This window comes from Arvicanthis niloticus, chromosome 1 (assembly GCF_011762505.2).
Source record: "Arvicanthis niloticus isolate mArvNil1 chromosome 1, mArvNil1.pat.X, whole genome shotgun sequence".
NCBI lineage: Eukaryota > Metazoa > Chordata > Mammalia > Rodentia > Muridae > Arvicanthis > Arvicanthis niloticus.
Genome location: NC_047658.1, coordinates 104,109,969 through 104,130,712, shown reverse-complemented (window position 1 = coordinate 104,130,712; position 20,744 = coordinate 104,109,969). Strand labels below are relative to the sequence as shown.

General features: G+C 45.9%; 1 protein-coding gene across 14 annotated transcripts in view; it reads left to right on the top strand.

The window, feature by feature from the left end:
• Ebf3 (EBF transcription factor 3) overlaps positions 1-20,744 on the top strand; it is a 118,741-nt gene that overhangs the window by 3,365 nt on the left and 94,632 nt on the right. For all 14 annotated transcript variants that reach the window (XM_076912321.1, XM_076912325.1, XM_076912314.1 and 11 more), the window contains exons 5-6: positions 1,252-1,325; positions 2,980-3,048. In XM_076912321.1, the coding sequence (XP_076768436.1) occupies positions 1,252-1,325; positions 2,980-3,048 (143 nt within the window). The remainder of the gene's footprint in view (positions 1-1,251; positions 1,326-2,979; positions 3,049-20,744) is intronic.

Sequence of the window (20,744 nt, the reverse complement as noted above, 5' to 3'; positions counted from 1 at the left end):
CCATTTCTGTGGTTCCGAGCGGGCCGAGCTCCAGGCTGCGGACCGAGGCTTGCGGAGACTCTTCCCTCTTCCCAGGAAGCCAGTCCCCGTCCGCCTAGCAGAAAGGGCTTTGTCCGCCTGGAAGTGCAGGAAAGTGCCGGAGGAGGTTGGAAGTAATTTCCAGAGAATTTCCAGGGTGTGTGTGTGTGGGGGGGGGCGGGAACTGCGGAGAGGGCAGCCCTCCCCTTGGAGGAATTTTTGCCCGGAACCTGCGGCTGGCGGCCCCCGCCTCCCGCCCCTCCCCCAGTGGCCTTTTCTCCTCTTCTTTGGGCGAGGCGGGCGGCGGCGAGGGCGGCGGAGCCGGGGCTCACGGCGGCGGAGCCGGGCTGGGCGCCGGCGTGAGCGCACCTAGGGCTTCGCACCATCTGGCGGAGCCTCTGCTCAAAACCCACCCGAGCGTGCGCGCAGACACTGCCTTTTTACCCGAGGAAAAAAAAAAATCATTGTTAGCACTTTGAAAATAAACACCAGATTGGCCATTAGCACTTTTCTTTCCAAATATCATCGGGCGAGAAGCACGTGGCCACGCGGGCAGGGGCGCCCTCCGGGCCCGGGCCCTCCCGCGGGCCACCAGCTCCCTGGCGTGGCGCGAGCACGTGCGGCCGCTGTGCACGGCTTCCTGCTGCCCGGGGACGCCGAACCACGCAGCCCAAGTCGCCGGCCTCGGCTCGGGCTCCGGGGAGCTGGGGGTTGTGTGTGCGCGGCAGGCAGGGCGCAGGTTTGGCGCCTGGGGAGCCCGGCCTGGGCAGCGCCTCGTGGCGCAAGGAGGGCTGCTCCTGCTCCCGGCGTCTTCCCGGTGTCTGTAGCCGCAGCGCACTCTGATCGACTTCTTCCGACAGAGCGATTGGTCTTCGTATAAGAAAATGGCTAGTGGACGCCGCCAGGTTGCGGTGGCCCAGGCGCCAGGAGCCGGCTGGAAGGCTGCGCTCCCTCGCCGGCTGTGCCCGGGTCTCTGCAGGCCCTGCCTCGTCCTCCCCGCAGCCCTCTGGAGCTCAGGCCCGGCGTGCGCCCTTGGGAAGAGCTGGGCAGGCGGGCAGTGCGAAGCAACCCCACGACTGAAGTGGCGGAGTAGGAGAATGGCCGGGTGTGCTTGTCACCTCCCTTCGAGGGGCTGGACACCTGCCACCCCCGGAGGCCTGCGGCGCCCAAGGCAGGGTGGCACCGAAACGGTAGGCGCTGCGTGACCCCCCTCTCTGCTTGTCCCCTACGCAGGCCATCGTGTATGAAGGCCAGGACAAGAACCCGGAGATGTGCCGCGTGCTGCTGACCCACGAGATCATGTGCAGGTGAGCCCCCAGGAGGCGGGCGGCCGCGGCGCCAGCCAGCCAAGGGGCCTTGGGCCGCGCTCGCCGGCGCCGGCCACCCCGCCCAACTGCGGGTGAGAGGGAGTCCATTGAAACCTAGCAGGCCAGAGGAGGCCCCAGGCCGGCCCAGAGCAGCGTCCGGCCTCATTTCCCCATCAGTGATGATGGTCAGTACAACCCGCTGCTCAGCAGAGCGGATTAATATGTTGACCGTGTCGTGGCAGTATAGTTTAAAAAAGAAAGAAAAGGAAAGGAAAGAGAGAGAGAAAAAGAAAGAAAACAGACCAAGGGATGCATCTGTCCTCACGCAGGAGTCAGAGTTCACTGGGACTCATTTGACTACTTCCTTCTCCGACGCTCCATCCTGAGACGTACAATTGTCTGTTATTGATAAAAAAGGAAAGCCTTTTGTACTTATTACAGAGCTCGTGTATGTGAGAATTGGATTGTGATTCTGTCAGTTAACCTCTTCCCTAGAGCAGCGATGCATCGTTCATATTGTTGTTAGATAGCGTGCCGTTACTTGAGATCTCTGTCAGAAGAGCAATTTCCCACCTGTTTTTTTTCTAACTACCACAAGAGTTTCGCCCCTACATGGCGAATAAAAACGCATCATTGACTTTGTATGTGTGGCATGTGAAATATAGTTGCAAGGAATAATAAGGAAAGGTTGTGCAGGCTTGCAGCCTACAGTAGCAGGCCCCATACTCTGAGGGGCATACTCTCCTCGGCTATGGGCCCTGTTGCCTGAATGCCACTTCTGAGCAGAGGTATTGTTACAGCACCAATATACAAAAGCTGACTTTTTCTCATATCAGGTAATAAATATAAATTACAACCAATAAAGTGGAATTTCTTTATTATCCACTTCTCCATGTACAGCAATTAACATAGAAAGCGCACAGATGTGATTTAAGCTCTAAGTGGAAGACTGTAGACTTTCTTTAATCACTTTAGCTGTCAGCTTTAAAAGGCTTTATATACTTTCCCTACCATATGGTGTTAATTTAGCTAATTTAGACATGTAACCATTATACAAGTATGCTTTTTTAAAATGCGAGAAGCATAACATTTTTGTTTCGTTTCTGCTTTAATTAAAGTTTCAATAACAGAGTTAAGGTAGGCTTAAAGAAGCGACAATAGGACTTTGTGATAGATTGATGCACGCCTTTGTGCTTATAATTAATAAATGCCCTCCAAAGAAATATTGGTTAGAGGTGGCATCTTGCATCTTTTCCAGAAATAACAGCTTGACAATTGGAGGTAAACAAAGGCTGAGGCTGTGAAAAGTTATTCCCCAGCCTCCAGCCTTTTCTCCTCAGCTCATTGCAAAGACAAACACCAACAGCATGTTTTCTGCATTTTAGCATTATAATTTGTATAGGAGCTCTGGCTACCCTGCTAGTAATAATAGATGAGTTTAACTCTGCTCCTTCTGGCAGAAAGTTCCAACAGAAGTTTAACTGAAGAGCATGTGAACTCACTCACTAGGTTGAAATGTGTCAAGCTGCCTGAGTAGGAAAACTAATTTTTTTTTGACTCCTACCGCTTCATTGTAAGATTTTGAAAAAAATTGTAAGTTGGACAGAGAAAGCTGAGCTGAGTACTGAAACCCATGTTTACAATTGCCCCACAGCCGGTGCTGTGACAAGAAGAGTTGTGGCAATAGAAACGAGACACCCTCAGACCCTGTAATCATTGACAGGTAAGGATGACTTCTTTATTTTCAAAACAAAACGGTAGCAACAAGCAAAACTCCCTTGCTTGCTTGGTTTCCAGTGGCTCCTTAGCTTTGAGGCTGGTGTTGGGCTCATCTTGTGCACTGCACCATTTGTCCGCGTGTGTTATCATGCACAGGTGGGTTGACGTGGAAACCCGGTGGCTCGCTCTGTGGGGATTCAGTAATTGCTTGCGAGTTGTCAAGGGAAGCGGTTTCATCTGCCACTGCTCTCACTGTGAGGAGCACTTTATGCCTAGAGAGTCTCTGGCTTTAAACCCAGAGATATGTCATAAAATGCTTTCTGCTAATTTGTTAACAAGTGTTTCATCTTTCTTGCATTATTATTATTATTTTCTTTTACCTCGGATAGTCGTTGAAGTTGAAGCTTGGGTGGTGGTGCTCTTGCAATCATCACCCAGTGGTAGAATGAATTTAATCTGCTCTCAATTAGTTGCAAAATGTCTCCTAATTTTTTTCCAATTGTGGCTGTCGTTTTATGTCAAGTAGCAAATATGTAACTAACAAACCAAAGTTGTTATAATTGAAACTAATTACACATGCTGGTTACATTTGCAACATTAATTTCCATAACTAGATTAGCTATATGCATTCTTTAGGTTTGCTGTTCCTCATCTTGCCATTTATCATGTTCCTTGGGCAACGTGGCATCCTTTTAAGATACCAATCATTAGTCCTAATGGTGCTAATGTGCACTTGGCATTGCCTTAGTGGAGACAACAAAAACACTGCCACCTTCCCCTCCTGACTCACCCAGGCTATTCTGAGAAGGAGAGAAGATTTCTTTCTTTCCCAACAATGGGGAGCAGCAAGGGGCCCAGTGTGTGATTGACTGCAGATTTTGAAATTGGTACCCAAATCGAATAAATGTTAGACGTGTATATATGACACCAGTTTTGTGAGGCAGAGGTTTAGACTGTTTTGAAGAGGGGTTGAGTTTCAGCAGCTTTCATTACAAAGTTATCTTTTGATCATGAACTTTGCTGTCCAGGGTCTGAAAAATTAAACCCGGAAAACCCCACGAGTTAAGCCTGAAGAAGTCTGAGGCACCGGTGGGGGAGCATTGCTAATGTTTAACTAGCTGGAATAGCTGTTTGCTTAGTGGAGAATGTTCGGTATCTGACAGAAGGGACAGCTCTCTTATTAGTAATCAAATAGGGCTGACCAGTTGTGGCCGTCACTCAGGCAGTCGAGAACAAGCTCACCACTTTATGAAACTGGGGCTACAGAAATCAATGTAATTGTATTTGTTTCGGTGTTGTGGCTATGGAAGTCACACAGCTTCGGGTTGTTGTCCTGTGATGGAACTCATTTTATTTTATTTTATTATTACTTTGGATGGGCTAGAAGTGTACTGAACAGCCATTGGAATCTTGTCTGAGTGGAAGGTGCTTGAGAAGCAGCTACATTAGCCCTTGATAGAACACTGTGAAAGATGTTTTATCTCTCTAGTGATAGTTGGAGATTTTAAATGTGGTTTGTTTTAAAATCATGGCTTAAAAAAAAAAAATGCCGTGATTGAGAGGCCATGTTGGTTTGACTCACGTTCTAGACACTGAGTCTCCCTTCAAAAGCTCTGGATTTCTTCAGTTTTCAATCACTTATTGAACACTGATAGTGAGTAACACCCAAGACTCAGTTTTTAATCTCCTGATGGGCAGCGCTTTCCTCCAATATACAGAATTTACCCTCTAATTCTCTGCTGGGGGAGGGGTCTTGATTATATTTGTTTAATTAAATATATGCAAAGATCATTCACACCTTTATAACCTACGAGAAATATGTGATCATTGATATTCTAGAAGCACAAGGGGAAGGGAGAAATGTAAAAACATTTGGTTAATGGGTTTACCATGTTTATTTGAATAAGGAGGATTGAAGCTCCATTTACGCTTGGCATAAATGCTTTGGGGGTCTTAATTATTGATGAAAAATCTGCTCTGCTACTAAATTCAAAGATATGACAATTTTATAGGAATTTTAATCACCTTCCATGTTAGGGATTTTAAGGTAAGGATAGTTTTATGTACTGACAAATACGATGTACATTTTTAGCATTCTTAAGAGAGCTGTCACTTGTAATGACAAAATACTATTAGCATTTTGTTGCTTGCTGTAAATCCCTGTGAAATGATTGTAGTATTGGCACTATCTCCAGTTTAAGGCATATTTCTAGAAGAGGAAAAATGAATTTAGTGTTTGCTAGGACAGCTTGTGTTAATCAAAGAGGGAGGCTTATCTTCAGCAGGCGAACTCTTTGGAGCAGTGTGGCCGTTTGCACCAGAGATCTGTCTCAGTTTCATAGTGATGATCATTTCTGTAGGGCGTGGACTGCCTCTGAAAATTAGTTGCTCCTGTTGAGTTTTTAAGCCTGGCTTTCCCCTTGAGTATTGCAGAATCAAATGTCCCATCAGATGGGTGAGTCTACAGGTCCTCACCAGCCCTCTTGTCACTTGGTTAGTTGGCTTAAGAATTCTTACAATGTGCTTCACTGGCTCCTTCTGGCCTTTGGATACATTTAGCAGGTTCTGACCAGATAAAGCATATTTGTCCTGAGGATATAAACCAATAATTCCAACCTGAATTGAGATCAATGGGCCCATATTTGCTCCAACCCACACCAAGCTCTTCCACACTTAGAAAGCGCTTTGTGTGTTATGAGAACAGGGAAGGAAGCTCCCCTGCTCTGGCAGGGTAATCACATTCTATAGGCCCCGATGCCTTAAATCAATTAATTACACAATTTAGTTTAGTTATCTTTCAGATGTATTAGATACTTACAAATGGCAAGGAAGACACCTCAAAGTAAAGGGGGGGGGGGCAGTGAGGATGTCTCCTATTAGGAACCTTTTAGTTTATCGTGGAGCTTTTCCTTACGTGGACTGTTTCCCTCTACATAAAACACTGTTGGAGAAATATTTTTTTATAGTTCCATGTATTTAAAATAATATAGCAACTTACCAAGTGGAAAAGGACTATAACATTGTAAAGTGAGAGATGACACAGGAACAGCTATCTGCATGAATTGAATTGACCTACAAAGAGCCAGATGCAGAAAAAGAGGCTTACCTCCTCATACCACACACACACACACACACACACACACACACACACACACACACACACAGACACGGCCAGGCACGACCACAGGCACCTCACATATGCAAGTGTGTATATGCAAATACAAACACAGTCACATATACATGCATGAATTTTTATGGTATTGCTGAGAAGGAAGGGAGTATTATTTTCCTCATGAAATAATGTTTTCTGGGAAAATACAAAAGCAGATGGTCTTCATTAGGAACACCCATTGTCCACATATCCCAAATATGAGCAGATAAATCTCTCCTGTTTCACCCGAACATTCCAAGGGCTGCAAGTGATTACAGGATGTCGGCATAGCTGCTAAACCAAAACCACACTTGGGCTCACATTATTCGCCTGTGCCATCCGGGTCTGTTTCCTCAGGAGCTCTGGAAATGCCTGGGGAAGGCACATCAGTTTACCTTCCCCTTCCTCAGTCAGCCTGAGAGGACTGAAACACAGAGTCCAACTGTTGCAGCCTGTGGAGGACGCAGGAGCAGGGCAGTGCGGCTGCCCACTCGGGCTGGCTGCACACCGTGGGCTGTGTGCAACTGAGAGCACGCTCTGCAGGGCAGTTCCAGATGGCACTGTCTCTGGCGTCCTGCTCGCTGGCATCTCTGCAGCAGGCAGTGCCCCCTCCCCAATAAATCTGGCATTAGTCTATAGAGTTTGGGAGACTTATCATTCCAAGTCTGTCCTACTTTCCTGTCTGGGAGCCAGACATCTGTTTATCCTATTCTCTTTCTTACAGAGTTTGGAATGGCTGTAGTTTTTCTTTTTTGGGGGGGAGGGGGTGCATGAAGTTTTGTCATATTTAACAGCTGTTACAGAATTTCAGCCCCGTGGGCTCTGAAAATACTTTTCAGCTGACCTCAGATTTTTATACATAATTGACATTGGGTTGTAGAAAAACATTATTTGCTTAACCTCTCATTGTCTGCGATTTCACACTGTCTCTGGTCGGGAGGGTGTAAGTACCAGCGATTTTAGCTCTGTGCTCCCTCTCAGCCTTTCAAAGCCTCGCTTTGATTTGTTTGTGTGTTTTAAGTTTACCACACCTTTAAAGTGATTGCAGAACAGTAGCCCAAAAGGAATGAAGGTTTTCTCTTTCTTTTTTTCCTTCCCTTCTCTCTCTCTCTCTCCTCTCTCTCCTTTTTTTTAGTCAACAGTGTTTCCTTTCACTTCCTGTCACAAAGGTCAAAGAGAGCCGACCTTTGCTGGCAGTCCTGCCTGCTGAATTATTCATGGGATTGACTTTTTGTCAGTGCACACAGTTGTGCTCTGGGACAATTTATTCATTTACCTCATTTAAAGCTCCTTTCTGCACCTGTTCAAGTATTAATATCATGTAATTTGGGCCTAATGCCGATTTTGCTGAACACTCATTATATTTTTTATTAGCTATATTTCCAAACGATTATGTATGATTATTACCAAGCCTTACAAACAGCACCGGGTTATTCCCCAGCCCCTTACATCTTCTTGTCAGGTTGTTTTCAGAAGCAGGGTGGATAAACATTTGACCAGTCCCGATGTTTTTATTCCTACTCCATCTCCAAGCAGAGAACTTAAAGCTCCCTCCCTCATGGCCTTGCACGAGCGTGATTAAATCCAACTCGGCGAAGCTGTACAAATGCCAGCGTTTATAAGGTCAACGCTTTTGTTAAAAATGCTATGTAAATGAGGATCTGCAAAAAGGGACATTAAATAAAATTAAATTCATTGTCTTCTTTAATGTCATTTACATTTTGGCTAAGCCTCGGCCTGTCAAGGAGGATTTTAAAAATAATTTTAATTACACATCATTTAGGGAACCCAAGGTTTTCTATTCAGTAGCATTTGGATAACCTGCAGAATGGAGACCGTTTGTTAACTTCTGAAATGACGGATTGTCATTCTGTATGCATAATACAGCAAGAACAGCATAGTTTGCCGTTAATTTCTCCTTCTCAGTTTTCTTGAAAGTGAATATAATTATCATCAAATAGGCCTCGAGACCCTGGAGTCCCCCTCTTGGCCTTGGCTGCGAAGCTGAGACACTCTTTGGTTCTGGGTCTGTTTTAATACATGGGGACTTCAGAGAAGGGAAAATATTGGCTAGAAATTTGGCAATATTAAAATGCACTTTGGATGAATGGAGTGGCTACAAAGACTCTGATTCTGGTTGGCAAGAGCCCCATTCGGCTCGGCCAGGCTCAGGTGTGAATGGCTGTTTTATTCCCTGGTATGCCAATGGAGGGAGGCAAAAAGTTCACATGCTCATTCATCCTTTAATTTTTTTTTTTTCATAAACTTCTGAAAATAAACAGAAAGGGAAGAGCAGCTTACAGAGTCACAGTGACATGCTCTCATTTAGAGAGGGCAGCACTAGAAACAGTGCCCACTTTGTGTGCATGCTTCTAAGCCCACCACCCTGCCACAACTGTGCATCAGGCATGCCGCATCTTTGTATAAGCCAATGCTGTGTGTCACAGTGAGTAGGGCTTCAGGGCCAGCATCGGGCCTAGGGTTTACATCTCTGCTCTAGGCTAAGGATGCCTACAGAGATTTATGGCTGCCTGGGCTGGCTGGGTAAGGCCTACAGGGTGACCAGGCCAGACCAGACCAGTGTAGAATTGGGTTGGAAAACAAGCCACAGGCCCACAATGACTTCCGCAGCACTCTTAACCAGCTCAGATTCCCATCAGCTCTTGCAAGGGCTGAAGCTGTATGGTGCTGCCTGCTAAGGGCAGGCGGAGCAGGCAGCTGGTTGCTCTGAAAATGCAGGGCTGGAGGGAGGGGCTGGAAGCAGGGCTGTCAGAAGCTATACTCCAGGAGGGATGTTGACGCAGACCATCCCGCGCCTCTGCGGCAGCCTTATCAGGTGAAGAGCAAAGATATAGCCAGTGCCTGTAATCGTGTTAGGACGGCATGGACGAATTGGATTACCGTATGGAAAGCCGTCCAAACTCAGAGTTCTGTTACGCATGCTTACAGGAAGCAAATAATTACGTTCTGTGCACCAGAAGATAATTGGGGCTGGCCAGAGGCCTTCTCATGACGCTGGAGAACGCAGGAGAAGCCGGCTTCATGGAAGCATGTGGGACACACAGAGGGAGGAGGAGGGCGATCTTCCCCAGATATAGGTGGCGGAAGTTGATGCTATAATTTTCGGTTACTTTTCAAAGATGGTGAATAATTTATCAGAATTCAAACTCACAGTAGCAACGGGAGGCATGTTGGAGGAGATAAAAATTCTAGGCTCTAATGATGGAGATTGTCGTGGCAGACAGGAAGTGATTGACAAGTGGGGGTACAGGAAGTGAGAACTCGAGGAGCTTAACCTGTACTTGGCAGAGCTGCCTTAGCTTGCACTCCGAGAAAATGAAAACCATTCACCCGTCCGCTCCTGACTGCTTGCCAGAACACACGTTCCTCTTGTTTGTTTATCTTAGTAGCAAATCTCTCCAAAATGTTTGTGGTTAAAACTCTATATAATGAGACATTATGCTGGCATTATGAATGCTTTAAAATAAAAATACGGCTATCATTTAGAAAAATAAGTGGAGGGATTTTATGGGTTAAGGGTTTTCTTGTATTTTATAAGCTTCTCGAACTTGCGGGGGGCGGGTAACTAATGTTCATTGCGTTTTGGAAGCTCAACAACGCTCTCTAAAACGCTTTATTCCAAAAACAGCCCGACGCATCTGTCAAAATGGTAAATGCTGTAAATTTGCCAAGCAGCTGGATGAAGAGTACTGTGTTTATGGGCATGGGCATAGGGGTACGCTGACTTCAGTTTGCTATTGTATCACTTCTTGCTCCAACCCTTTAAAAAGAAAGAAAAACAACCCCTGTCTATCTGTAATTCCTTCACTGAAGGTTACTCAATTAGAAAATGCTCAAAATCTAGGAAGGGTCTGTGGATGGTGAGCATCCCCTGAAAGCAGCAGGGCCATACCGAGTGCTTTCCCGGTAATTCACTAGGAAATGAGTTTACCATGTGCAGAAAGGAAGGGGCTCGGGTGGTGTTGTTGCAGGACACAGAGCCCAGGCCTCACTAGCGGAAGAAGTCGGCTCCAGCATGTCTCTGCTGGAAGACTCAGGAGCTGCTGCACATCTGGGAGGAGGCCTCCTTTGCCCGACAGGCAGCTCTAGCCTTGCCCCACCTCTACCCCCTCACCCCCACCCCCTGCTTGTAATTCCTAGCTCTTTCTCTCAGCAGAAAGCACCAAGGGCAGGGTGCCATGTTAAAGCGACACAACCAAACACAACTTTGGCAGTGTTCAAGGATCTCAAAACATTTGCCCTCCTGATGATGAATTTACAAAGTAGGAATCTGTCCTTCACTTTGGAGGCTGGCCCTATACATATAGGTTTTTCTGAGGGCCTTCTTTTCTGGGGGTTTTCACCAAGAGCCCAAGTTGTACACATGTGTACAGAGGAGATGCTTTAGACTCTACAAAAACAGGTAGAGCCTAAGCCTGGTCGGTCTCTCTGAGGGTGACACATATGCAGCAGCAGCCTGAGATTTGATTACAGTCCTAGATGGGTGTCCCCCCTTCCTTGGGAGTACAGGTGTCATGAGCTAGTAGGTCATCCAACTTTGACAAGGGATAGGGCCTGTCATTAGAGACAGGATGACTATAGCCCAGTGGAAGGGTTGCCACTTCCAGCTAAGTTAACTTGATATTTCTGGTTCTGGAGTCAGAGCCGGTCTCTTCCTTGGCTTGAGGTCAGGCTTTCTCCTTGAGCATGCTTCAAGGTTGCCAAAATGTTCAGTGGTATAGTAGGTAGGGATCTAAGAAACATTCCGACAGGTAAGGCAGACAGGTGTTTGTGTCAAGTCCTTACCACTAAGAGACCTGTGCCCCTTTCTGTAGAATGACACCCTACAGGCAGGAGGGGAGGATAGGCATCACAGGTGTGCCCAGGGAAGCAGAGACCATAGGCAGAGAGTTTGGATCTACGGAATGTGTGCTGCCTCTCTGTGCATCCAGACTGTGTTCCAGAGCAGTTTTAGGCTGACAGAAAACTGAACTGAAAGCATAATTTCTCTTACCATTTGGTCCTATGCTCCCTCTGTGGAGATTTTGCACTAGGTATTGGGGCGGAGGAGACTGGTTACAACCCAACTAATGTTGATATGTATTAACTAAAGTCTGCAAATGACTGGAGGGCACCCAGGGTGTTACACCTCCCATGGAGTTTGACAAGTGTCTGGTGGCATGTATTTCTCATTGTGTAGCTTGCCCTGGCCTCTGTCCCGAGTATCCCATTCTGTGTCCCCCTCCCTTTCCAAACCCATGGCACTTGCCTTTCGTCCCTGGATCCTTGCCCTTCAGGGATACACAGTTAGGGTCATACTGAATATGCAGGCTTTTCAGACCAGCTGTTTCCAGGGGTGGCCTGCCCTGAAGTGTTCCTCCTGTCCTCTCATTATGCACTACTAATCCTTTGTGATTCTTTTTTGTCACTTTTGAAAGTTTGTTCCTTCCCAGTCTTGCTGCTTCAGTGTTCAGCTCTTTGATTCCTGAGCTTGTGTGCTGCCCATTAGGGTGGAGAGTTGTTTGCAGGGTTCTGCATGTCCCACCCGCCACCCCCTCACCCCTTTCAACTTCTTGGCTCCTTTACAAAAAATTAAAGCATTTTTAACTTTATATTAAGCATTTATTGAAGTGGCACAGCTCAATTTCACTTATTAGGGTTTTATTTCCTAAATAACACTGTTTGGAATATTTAAATCACAGAGGCCATAAAAGGAGAATGATTAAATTATTGGAAAGGCAACCATGCTGCCCCATGGCGTAAAAACAGGATGAATTCAACGTTTGGTGTAGTTGTTGGCTTTTTTGGTTTAATAAATTAAACTACAAATTTTCCTAATTGCCAAACAAAATGTTAGGCCAGCTTTAGCCATTGCTGACAGTAAAACAGAACATAAAGCCTGCTGAGAGTTATATGTGGTATTTAATACGAGACAGAGTAATGCTTGGGCTTTTACGGTTAAGTATGAATTCACACCAACAGCATTTGTTTCACATTAGGGAAGGTTTGTAAATCAGATCAGTGTGCTGGGATGGGGTGGCCGGGTGGCCTCTCTTCTTGATATTTGGTTGTTGGGCATGTGGCCAGAGATGGTTCCCCATCCACTTCCACATTCTCAATGAAGCGATAAGCCCCATGACACCCGGAAGATTGGGTCAGGAAACAAGTTGGGGATTGGATTGGATGAACGGTGTGTCCCCACCATGAGAGGTCACCAGTCTGAGCTGGCCACTGGGCAGCAGCCATCAGTTACCCAGACGTCGGCTGCTGTGGGTCCCCGGCCAGGGGAGGCCCCAGGGAGAGAAGCAGGACCTGGGAGAGTGCTTCACGGGGAGCAGCAGTCCCTGCCATTTATTAAACGTGACAAGCGGGGCTCTAAATATAACGGTCCTTTTCCCAAAGATCATTACTTTGAACAAATAATGACTCATGCAAGTTACTACACAGCCAGGGTCCCATCCAGAGCTGGGCCTTTGTGTGGCTCAGATGCAGATCCTGCCCTTTCCCATTCCCTATTCAAGGTCAGATTCTCTCCTACTCTGCTTGACCATCGGGGCATTTGTCCTGGACACTGGTCTTGCCTTTCTGGGAGCTTGTCTTATTGCTCACAATTCCTAGAAAAGCTTCACGTGAAAACAAGCTTGTCTCAGGACAGAATATCCCGACACAAACATATGCCCTATAGTTTGAAAATACTTCTTTCATGCTTCCTAACATGCTTTCCTATATGCTAGCATGCTTTCATGCTTCCTTCCTATATGCAGGCCTAACAACAACAACAACAACAACAAAAACGTAGTGGGAAGTGTGCTTGCTGGGCTCACAGTATCTGTCACAAGTAGTGGCCATGGCCCATGTTTGGTAAGACCCTAGGATAACTATTCCCAGCAATTAGAGCATCCAGACCCCTTTCCAGCACCAAACTCATTTGTCCCCATTTATTAGGCTGTGCACAGTAACTAATTTACATTGTTTCAGAGTTATGTGTTATGGTAATTTATTGCGTGTGCGGGGGTCACACAGAGGTGACCAGTCGGCAGGGCAGATCCCTGTAAGGCGAGGAGGGAGAGCCCAGAAGGAGGAGCAGGGAAGTCAAGGGGTCTGTGATTTTAAACCGGCTACAGTCTTTTTAATCACGTTTTGATTTATTCCTTGTGACGTGGCTGGCTTTACTCTTACTCTCTGTTTTTTAACAAATCAGAGCTGGAAACGGGATTCTTTTTGTTGTTGTTGTTGAAGGAAACGGCAGTGATACTCTCTAACGAGTGGAGACTTTTACTAACACCCTGAATAAAATATTTGCCAGCGGCCCCCACTATATGTAAAAGCACTCCACGGAGGAAACAGTGTCGTCACTGCTCCCCTCATCATAGCAGGTTTCGTTATCAAGTTGAGGAAAAAGGCTTGTTTAGGTGAAAATAATGATCATAAATAGAGCTGTACAGTGGGGCTCAAGGCAGCAGTGACAGAGCCTGCTATCAGGACCTGCAATTCCAAGGAAATATGACTGTTCTGATCCAGGGAAGCAGTAATTATCTTTTTGTGAGGAATGTACAATGGTGTCGGATGATGAATTGATCGCAGATTGGAAGCGTGGTTCAACTGTCATGTTACAGAGATAAGAGAGAGCCGCGGGATTGCTCATCGCTTTTGCTAGTTCACAGCCAGCCAGTTTATTAGCACAAATCCCAAATGTTTAGTAAACTCATTAGGTCCCATCTAATGCTAATTTATCATCATAGGTGGAACCCTAGCAGTGAGGCCGGAGGACAGTAAGGAATCCGCGTGATTTACAGAGCGTTCTGATCAATCACTTTCTCCGCACTGACCATTTTTCTTCAAACGCTTTAAAGGGGCCTGAGCCAGCCTAGGATCACACCACTCCAATTGGTCAGGGTTCTTAGAGTTATCTTCCCAAGGATGGTTATCTGAAAGGTTAGGAAATCCTATACAAACTGATGTGAGACACAGAACTGGGCTCTAGGACCACTGTGCTGCCTTTCCTTACCTCCCTGGCCTCCCCCTCTCCTCCTCTCCTTCCTCTCCTTCTTTTCCCTCTTCTCCCTCCTCTCTCCCCTCCCTTCTCTCCAACCCTCTCCTCCTATCTCCCCTTTTCCTTTTACAATCTGGTCACAGAGTCGAATTCAAAGAATTTCCTTGCAAAATCAGTTTACCAAGAAATGCATCATGGTACATAAATGTCAAGTGCAGTTTATTCTAAACTTCAGACAGTGTTTTTCTTTTAAAAAATCAAGCTTTAAATGCCCAGTTCTCCTGACATTTTCGTACATATTCTATAGTGTTTTCGAAGAGGATAATAACCTTTGCTTGATCCCAGGCAACAGCTGCAAAGATAATGAAATTCTTATGATATTTCACCAGGTAAAATGTGAATTGCAGAAGAAAAGCTATTGAATTTTTATGGATCTTAATCGCATAAAATGAGATTCATGGGGCATACGCATAACTATACTCGGTGGACCAGCTGGCTGCAGTTGCAGCGAGGATTCACCGTGTGGTGTGAGGGGCGCTCCAGCCTCCACTAAGAAATGCTCCCCAAACGCTGCCTTCAGCTTGCCCTAAGAGTGATAATGAAATATGACAGAAATTTCCTTGTGCTGGATCAGTGGCAAGCGAGGTCCTCCACCACCAATATTAATTCATCTGACTTATGTTCCAGTCTTGATTTACCTTATGATTAAAAACTTCTGCAGGTCTGCTCAGCAATTGAGATCAGATCTCATCTGCAGCCCAGTGGTATTGATCCCTATTTAACATCAAGGCTCAGAATTGATTGGCATTGATTAACAATAAAAATGCTCTCCTCCATGTCCAGCCGCCAAGCCAGCATTCTGAAAGGAGGACGCTACGTCGCCCCCCTCATTGACCAATCTGAAAAGAGAAACGGCCCCACCCGCAAGTAAACAATATATTTTAATGTTATTGTAGCTGGATGCTGGACCGACACTGCAAATTGATTTTATTCTTGTTGTATGAGATAAATATCTTTAATAAAATTCTCATTTTATTTAGGATTTTACAGGAATAACTTGATTACTCAAATAGTGGTATTTTTCTTTTCCCATGGTGTAAAAAATGGATTAAAACATAAAGGCTGTAATAACGTAATCCTAGAGACAAAATGTTAATCAACTTTGAAACTGTGCACAGGATGGGAAAGTCCGGGGAGATAGTCCACGTGTGGCGGCGGGGAAACCCAGATGACAATTGGCTTTACAGAACATTTTACCCTGTCAGCTAGTGCTGTGTGACCAGACCAGCACACAGCTGCAGTGTGCTTGAAGGCTAGTTCCCCTGCAGAATGCCTCAAGAACATATGGCTCCAGAGAGCTCAGCCTAGCAGAGCTACTCAACAGGAGCGAACCTGGCCACCTCAGAGAGACTGGGCCTTTGTTTCTGTTCTGTTTTTGTTGTTTCCTACAGATGCAGCCTGAGAAAAGGAACTCTAGCAGATCTTCTAATTAATAATAGAGACTTAAAAAGTGAACTGAGGAAAATAAATCAGAACAGTCTCGAACACTCTAACTTTTGATACGCTTTCTTGGAAGCCGTCCTGTTCCCAAGACCGGCTAGTAACCCCTAGCAACCCGTGAACACGCATCCTTAGCATCCAAGCATGCTGGAGGCCAGGTCCAGCTGAAAGGAATTATCCAATCTCTAACATACAGAAGTTTACAGTTATATAATGATGGAGAAAACCACAAATCCCAGGGGATGTCAAATTTTAGAGATACTTTTAAAATGAAATTATCCAGCCAAGCCTCTAAGACAACCTTCTTGTGCTTAAGACAATAACTACGGTCTGGGATTAATTTCTTTTTTTTGTGATAGGGCAAATCCAATTTGCTTCTTTAACTGTTGATTAAGGAATCAGTTCTACAAGGCTGTCCCCTGGAATTATTTGCTGTTTATTTGTCTGTGGAGAGCTTCTGGAATCCCCTCCAACTGGGAAGGCCAGGTCAGGCATGGTGTAATGAAGAACTGCCTGGTGGCTCCAGGCGCTCTGACTGGCCTTGTTTGTGTAGAAGAAATAGTTGGCTCTTTGAGCAGCTACTTCCTATCATGCTTGCAAAGCAGTGCAGAGAGGAGAACCCAAATCCATCTTCTCTGTAGCCTTTCTTTTTGCACTCTAAGGGGAGACACCTATTAGGAAGCAATAAATAAGTAAATATCTTAAATTAGAATGTATCTCACTTCAAGGTCCTCAGAATTAGTGTCACTGTGTGCTCTGGTATCAGGAAAACCAAGGTGTCTGGCTCCTCTTCTGCACAGGATGTATCTTCCTTCCCACTGGATGGTACGAGAAGAGGGTCTGTTCTGTTCGCCTAAAATCAAATGTGAGTACTGAATGTAGTGAGCCTTCGGTTTTGTTTAAATGCTTTGTAAACAGATGTGTGATATTTAACAACTGAACTTTATCTTCATCCCCAAATGTTTCTGTGTATGGAAGGCCAGCCTCAGTTCCCCCAAATTGTCTCAGGCCCTGGGTGACCTACTATGTTGGTTGTTTTCTGCTTGTTCTCTGAGATTCTATGGTTGTTCTTGCGGTATAGTGGGCGTTCTGTCAGATATATGGTGTGTTCTAGGAAAGTGTGTTCTGGGGTATCTGAGACTTGTTTCTGTTTGATTTGGTCTTTATGTGCTGAGAGCCATTTCTCCCTGTGTCAGAATGAAATCTGATTTTTGATTTAAGGGTTGGGGGAGGAGGTTCGTTTTCTCAGCAACATCTTGCTTTGCCACCCTTGGAAGAAGACATCTATACACAGTGTCAAGAGACTGCCAACTGATTCCAGGCAGGGCTGCCCCAAACAGGAGAGTGTTAGAAGTTCACTTCGAGTCTTCAGTGAGACATCTGAATGCTCACACATAATTTTTAGGTTTGTAAAACTTGTAGTAGAAAAATGAAAGGAAAAAAGTAGGGAAAAACCAGACAATGTATGAGAATTTGTGTTGGCCAAGTGTGTGTGTGGTTCCTGTTCTGAGCTAAAGGAGTCAGGCCCCCCACAGTACCTCTCTGCTGGCTACAGGGATACAAGGGCTTGGGCCACTGGTATAGAGCTTGAAGCTCAACTTTGTTACTGGTAGCTTCTGTTCTTGCCTCACTGCTAAGACTACCTGGGTTATACTGTGAAGGAATCCCACATGTCCCTCTGTCCTCTGATCTTGAGGGCCCTGGACATAGCTCTGCTCTGCTTTCCTTTTCTTTTCCCACCTTTCTTTCCTGGCTTTTATGGCCCTCATCATCAGATGCCTGCAAGGCTGTTCCTTGTCACACTCACTCATATCCCACCTCAGAGTCCCTTCTCAGGGTCTGTTTCCTGGAATCAGGTAGTGGGCCAGTGGCAAGCCTCAGGTGGGGCAGCCCAGCTGCTTCTCCAGCACTCAATTCCTCCAACACTCATCAGTGGGCAGAGGTAGAGCAGAAATGAGTGCTGTCCCTAGCATATGTCCTTAAGTACTGATGCCTTGTGCTTCTGAGTAAGGGCCCAGAATAGTCAGTCTTACTACACCTGGCTTACTCTGTCCTTTCACAGCTATATCTTGCTGAGTACCTCAGGGGATACTTTGGTACCTTGAGCTTGGTGCCTGCCACAGGCTGAGTTGAGTGATGACATTTGTTAGTCTAGCCACTCAGGTTTATAAAATGCTTTCTTTCTTAATTTAAAATATAAACATTCCCCATAGCTTGTGACAAAGTTTCTGTAAGGCATGTGGGAACCAGGAAACCTTTTCCCTCACTAATTTCTAAAACCTGGGAGGCTCTGAAAAAGTCACAGCCAGGAAGACCTTGTATGGATGGAACCTGGGGCAGTTTAAGTCTGTGAGAACCCAGGAGAGTCTGGTCAAACCATCCAGGGAGGAAAATGTGATGGGTGGTCCACAGCAGTTCTGTGATAGTTGAGGGTGTGTGAGTTCTTCACCTTAATGTTTCTCTTGTCACTGGGTTGCTCCTTGGATAGACTGGTGGCCTTGGATGGGAAAAGTTCTAGGACTCTAAGCTAAAGAGTAAGGGTATGGCTACTCCTTCTTGGCCAGTCTCCACTTCTTTGTAGGTCTAAGAGGAGGCCAGATATGGGAGCCCACCACTGAAGCCCTGTTCATCCATGTGAGAGGTCGTAGGGTGATCACAGCTGTTAAGTGTCTTTGTAAGACATGTCTGCACAACTAAGTCGTAATTATTGCCATCTCCTCAAATTTGGAGCATTAAGAAGCTTGTTTCAGCTGGGAGGGTCTGCAGCTGGGATTTAAACCTAGGCTGTTGGGGCTTTTCCATTCATTTACCCCTTTCTGCTGTGCCCATAGTGGCCAGCAGGCTCTGAGAGTACTTTTCTCTCTTGATCTCCAGGAAATGCTGGAGAGGTTTCACACTTTAGACCCATGAGATGGGAAGAGAAGGCTTCTTGTGATGTACAGCTGTGACATGCACCCTGTGCAGAATGCTATGGGTGACTGTATGCTGGTCAGGTGGTTTATATAAGTGAAGACCTATGTGCACATAGTGTGGCTTTGTGGATGGTGAGCAGATGCCCTGGGACACTTGTGTTCCCATGAGAGTTGGGCTACAGATCTTCAGAGCTGTGAGCTTAGAAAGGAGATTGAAAACACTGGATACGTCAGTACATGCTTAGGTGGTGGAGGTAGGAGCGTCAGAAGTTTAAGGTCATTCTCAACTGCATAAGGAGTTCAAGGTTAGCCCAGGATATATATGATAACCTTTTTCAAAACCAAAAAACACAACAGAGATCAAGGATATTCTGGATGTAAATGGGGGAACATGCAGAAGTACTAATATGTATAAGAGGTGCTGCCTAAGGGACCCCATGCGCCACCATCTCAGGGCTGCTCAAGTTCTCAGAAGGCTGTTTGGAAATATTGTTTTTGAGTGTGGTTGTAAGGTTGATACCCTTTTTTCAGGCCTTGAAACAATTCAGAGACCTAGTCTCAGCTTGTGCAACAGAAGTTCGCTATTGACTCGGAGATGTCCAGTTCCACATGGGAATTCTAATTCCATTTATCAATGAGAAGTGCTGAAAGGGTTTCAATCTGATTAAGCTCTATGACAGGAAAATCCAGAGAGGCAACATCATAATGCCGACCCCTCAGCAGAATTGAGAATGCCACAGTGGGCAGGCTGGTTCTGTCTACGATGCCTTTAAACTGTCTCTTCCCCATCTGTGGCTAAACCAATACATGCAAGCAACACAAGGGGCTGAGAAATGGCTCAGTCATTAAGCACTAGGACCCAAGCTCAGAACCCACCGAAAAAAGCCATGTGGGGTCTCCATCACATAGTGTTGTAATTTCAGCTCTGAAGAGGTGGAGATAGGTGGGCTCTTGGGATTCACTGGCTAGCTAGCCTAACCTACTTGCTGAGCTTCAGGCCAAATGAGATACTGCCTCAAACAATAAAGATGGATGTGGCCAGAGAGACAGCTCAGTGGTTAAGAGCACTTGCTGCTCTTTTAGAGAAATGGGGTTCAATGTACAGCATCCACATGGTGGCTCACAACCATCTGTGACTCTAGTATCAAGGGCTTTGATGCCCTCTTCTAACCTTTCTGGGCACTGGGAATGTGCTTGGTACACAGACATACACACAGGCAAAACCAATCATACAATAAAGCAAAAGAAATAAATACTAAAAATTAAAAAAAAGATAGATAGCACCTCAGGAAAGATACCTGAGGTTGTTCTCTGGCCTTCATATGTATAATCATACATGTGTACGAGCATCCACATGCATACATATTAACCCACACCAACACATACACACTGTGCAAATCTGGGTAGAAACACAGATCCTTAACCACAACTGTAAGAATGAGAGGATCTGTCCGAATCGCCTTGTGCACTGCCACCACCTTTTCTCCCAAGGGTCCCTGGGGTCTCTGTTTTTCCTGGCATCTGTTTTTAAAAGTCCCCAGAGGGAAAACCTATCTGAGCCCTTGGGAGCAAAGTTCCTTCCTTAACTTAGGGATTGAGACTGTCCTCTAAAACTACCCCACTCTCCACACAGACCAAGAACTTCTCTGTATTTAAGAGTCTTGGACCCTATCCCTTGAGAGACAAAAGCCCCTGCTCTCCACAGAGGTCATGACCAAGCTCTCTGATCTTAGTGAAGACACAGGACTCCTGTCCTGGGGCAGGGCTGCGTTTGTGAGAGAGGTCACCCACCCCTGATGCCTTTTCAGTTTTCAAGGACTCACTCAGCCTTTCCTTGTGTGTGATAGTTTGGTAGTTTGATGAGTGCCTCCCCACAATTCTAGATAGGCCTGAGCCTTCTTCCTATAAAGTGAATTGTATGGAGTCTAGGGCATAAAGGAATCAAGAATAAAACCTTCTACAAAATTAGAAGCTCTGTCTGCTCAGTTTTATCCTCTGAGACCTTGCCGTGGTCATCCCTCACACAAAGGCCACCCTGCTCCCATTGGCTGCCCCCAGCTACTTGAAGCCATCTCCTTTTTGAGCCTTGGGTAACCCTGGCTATATTCTGTAGTCTCAGCTGCTGACATTGTCCCCAGGGACAT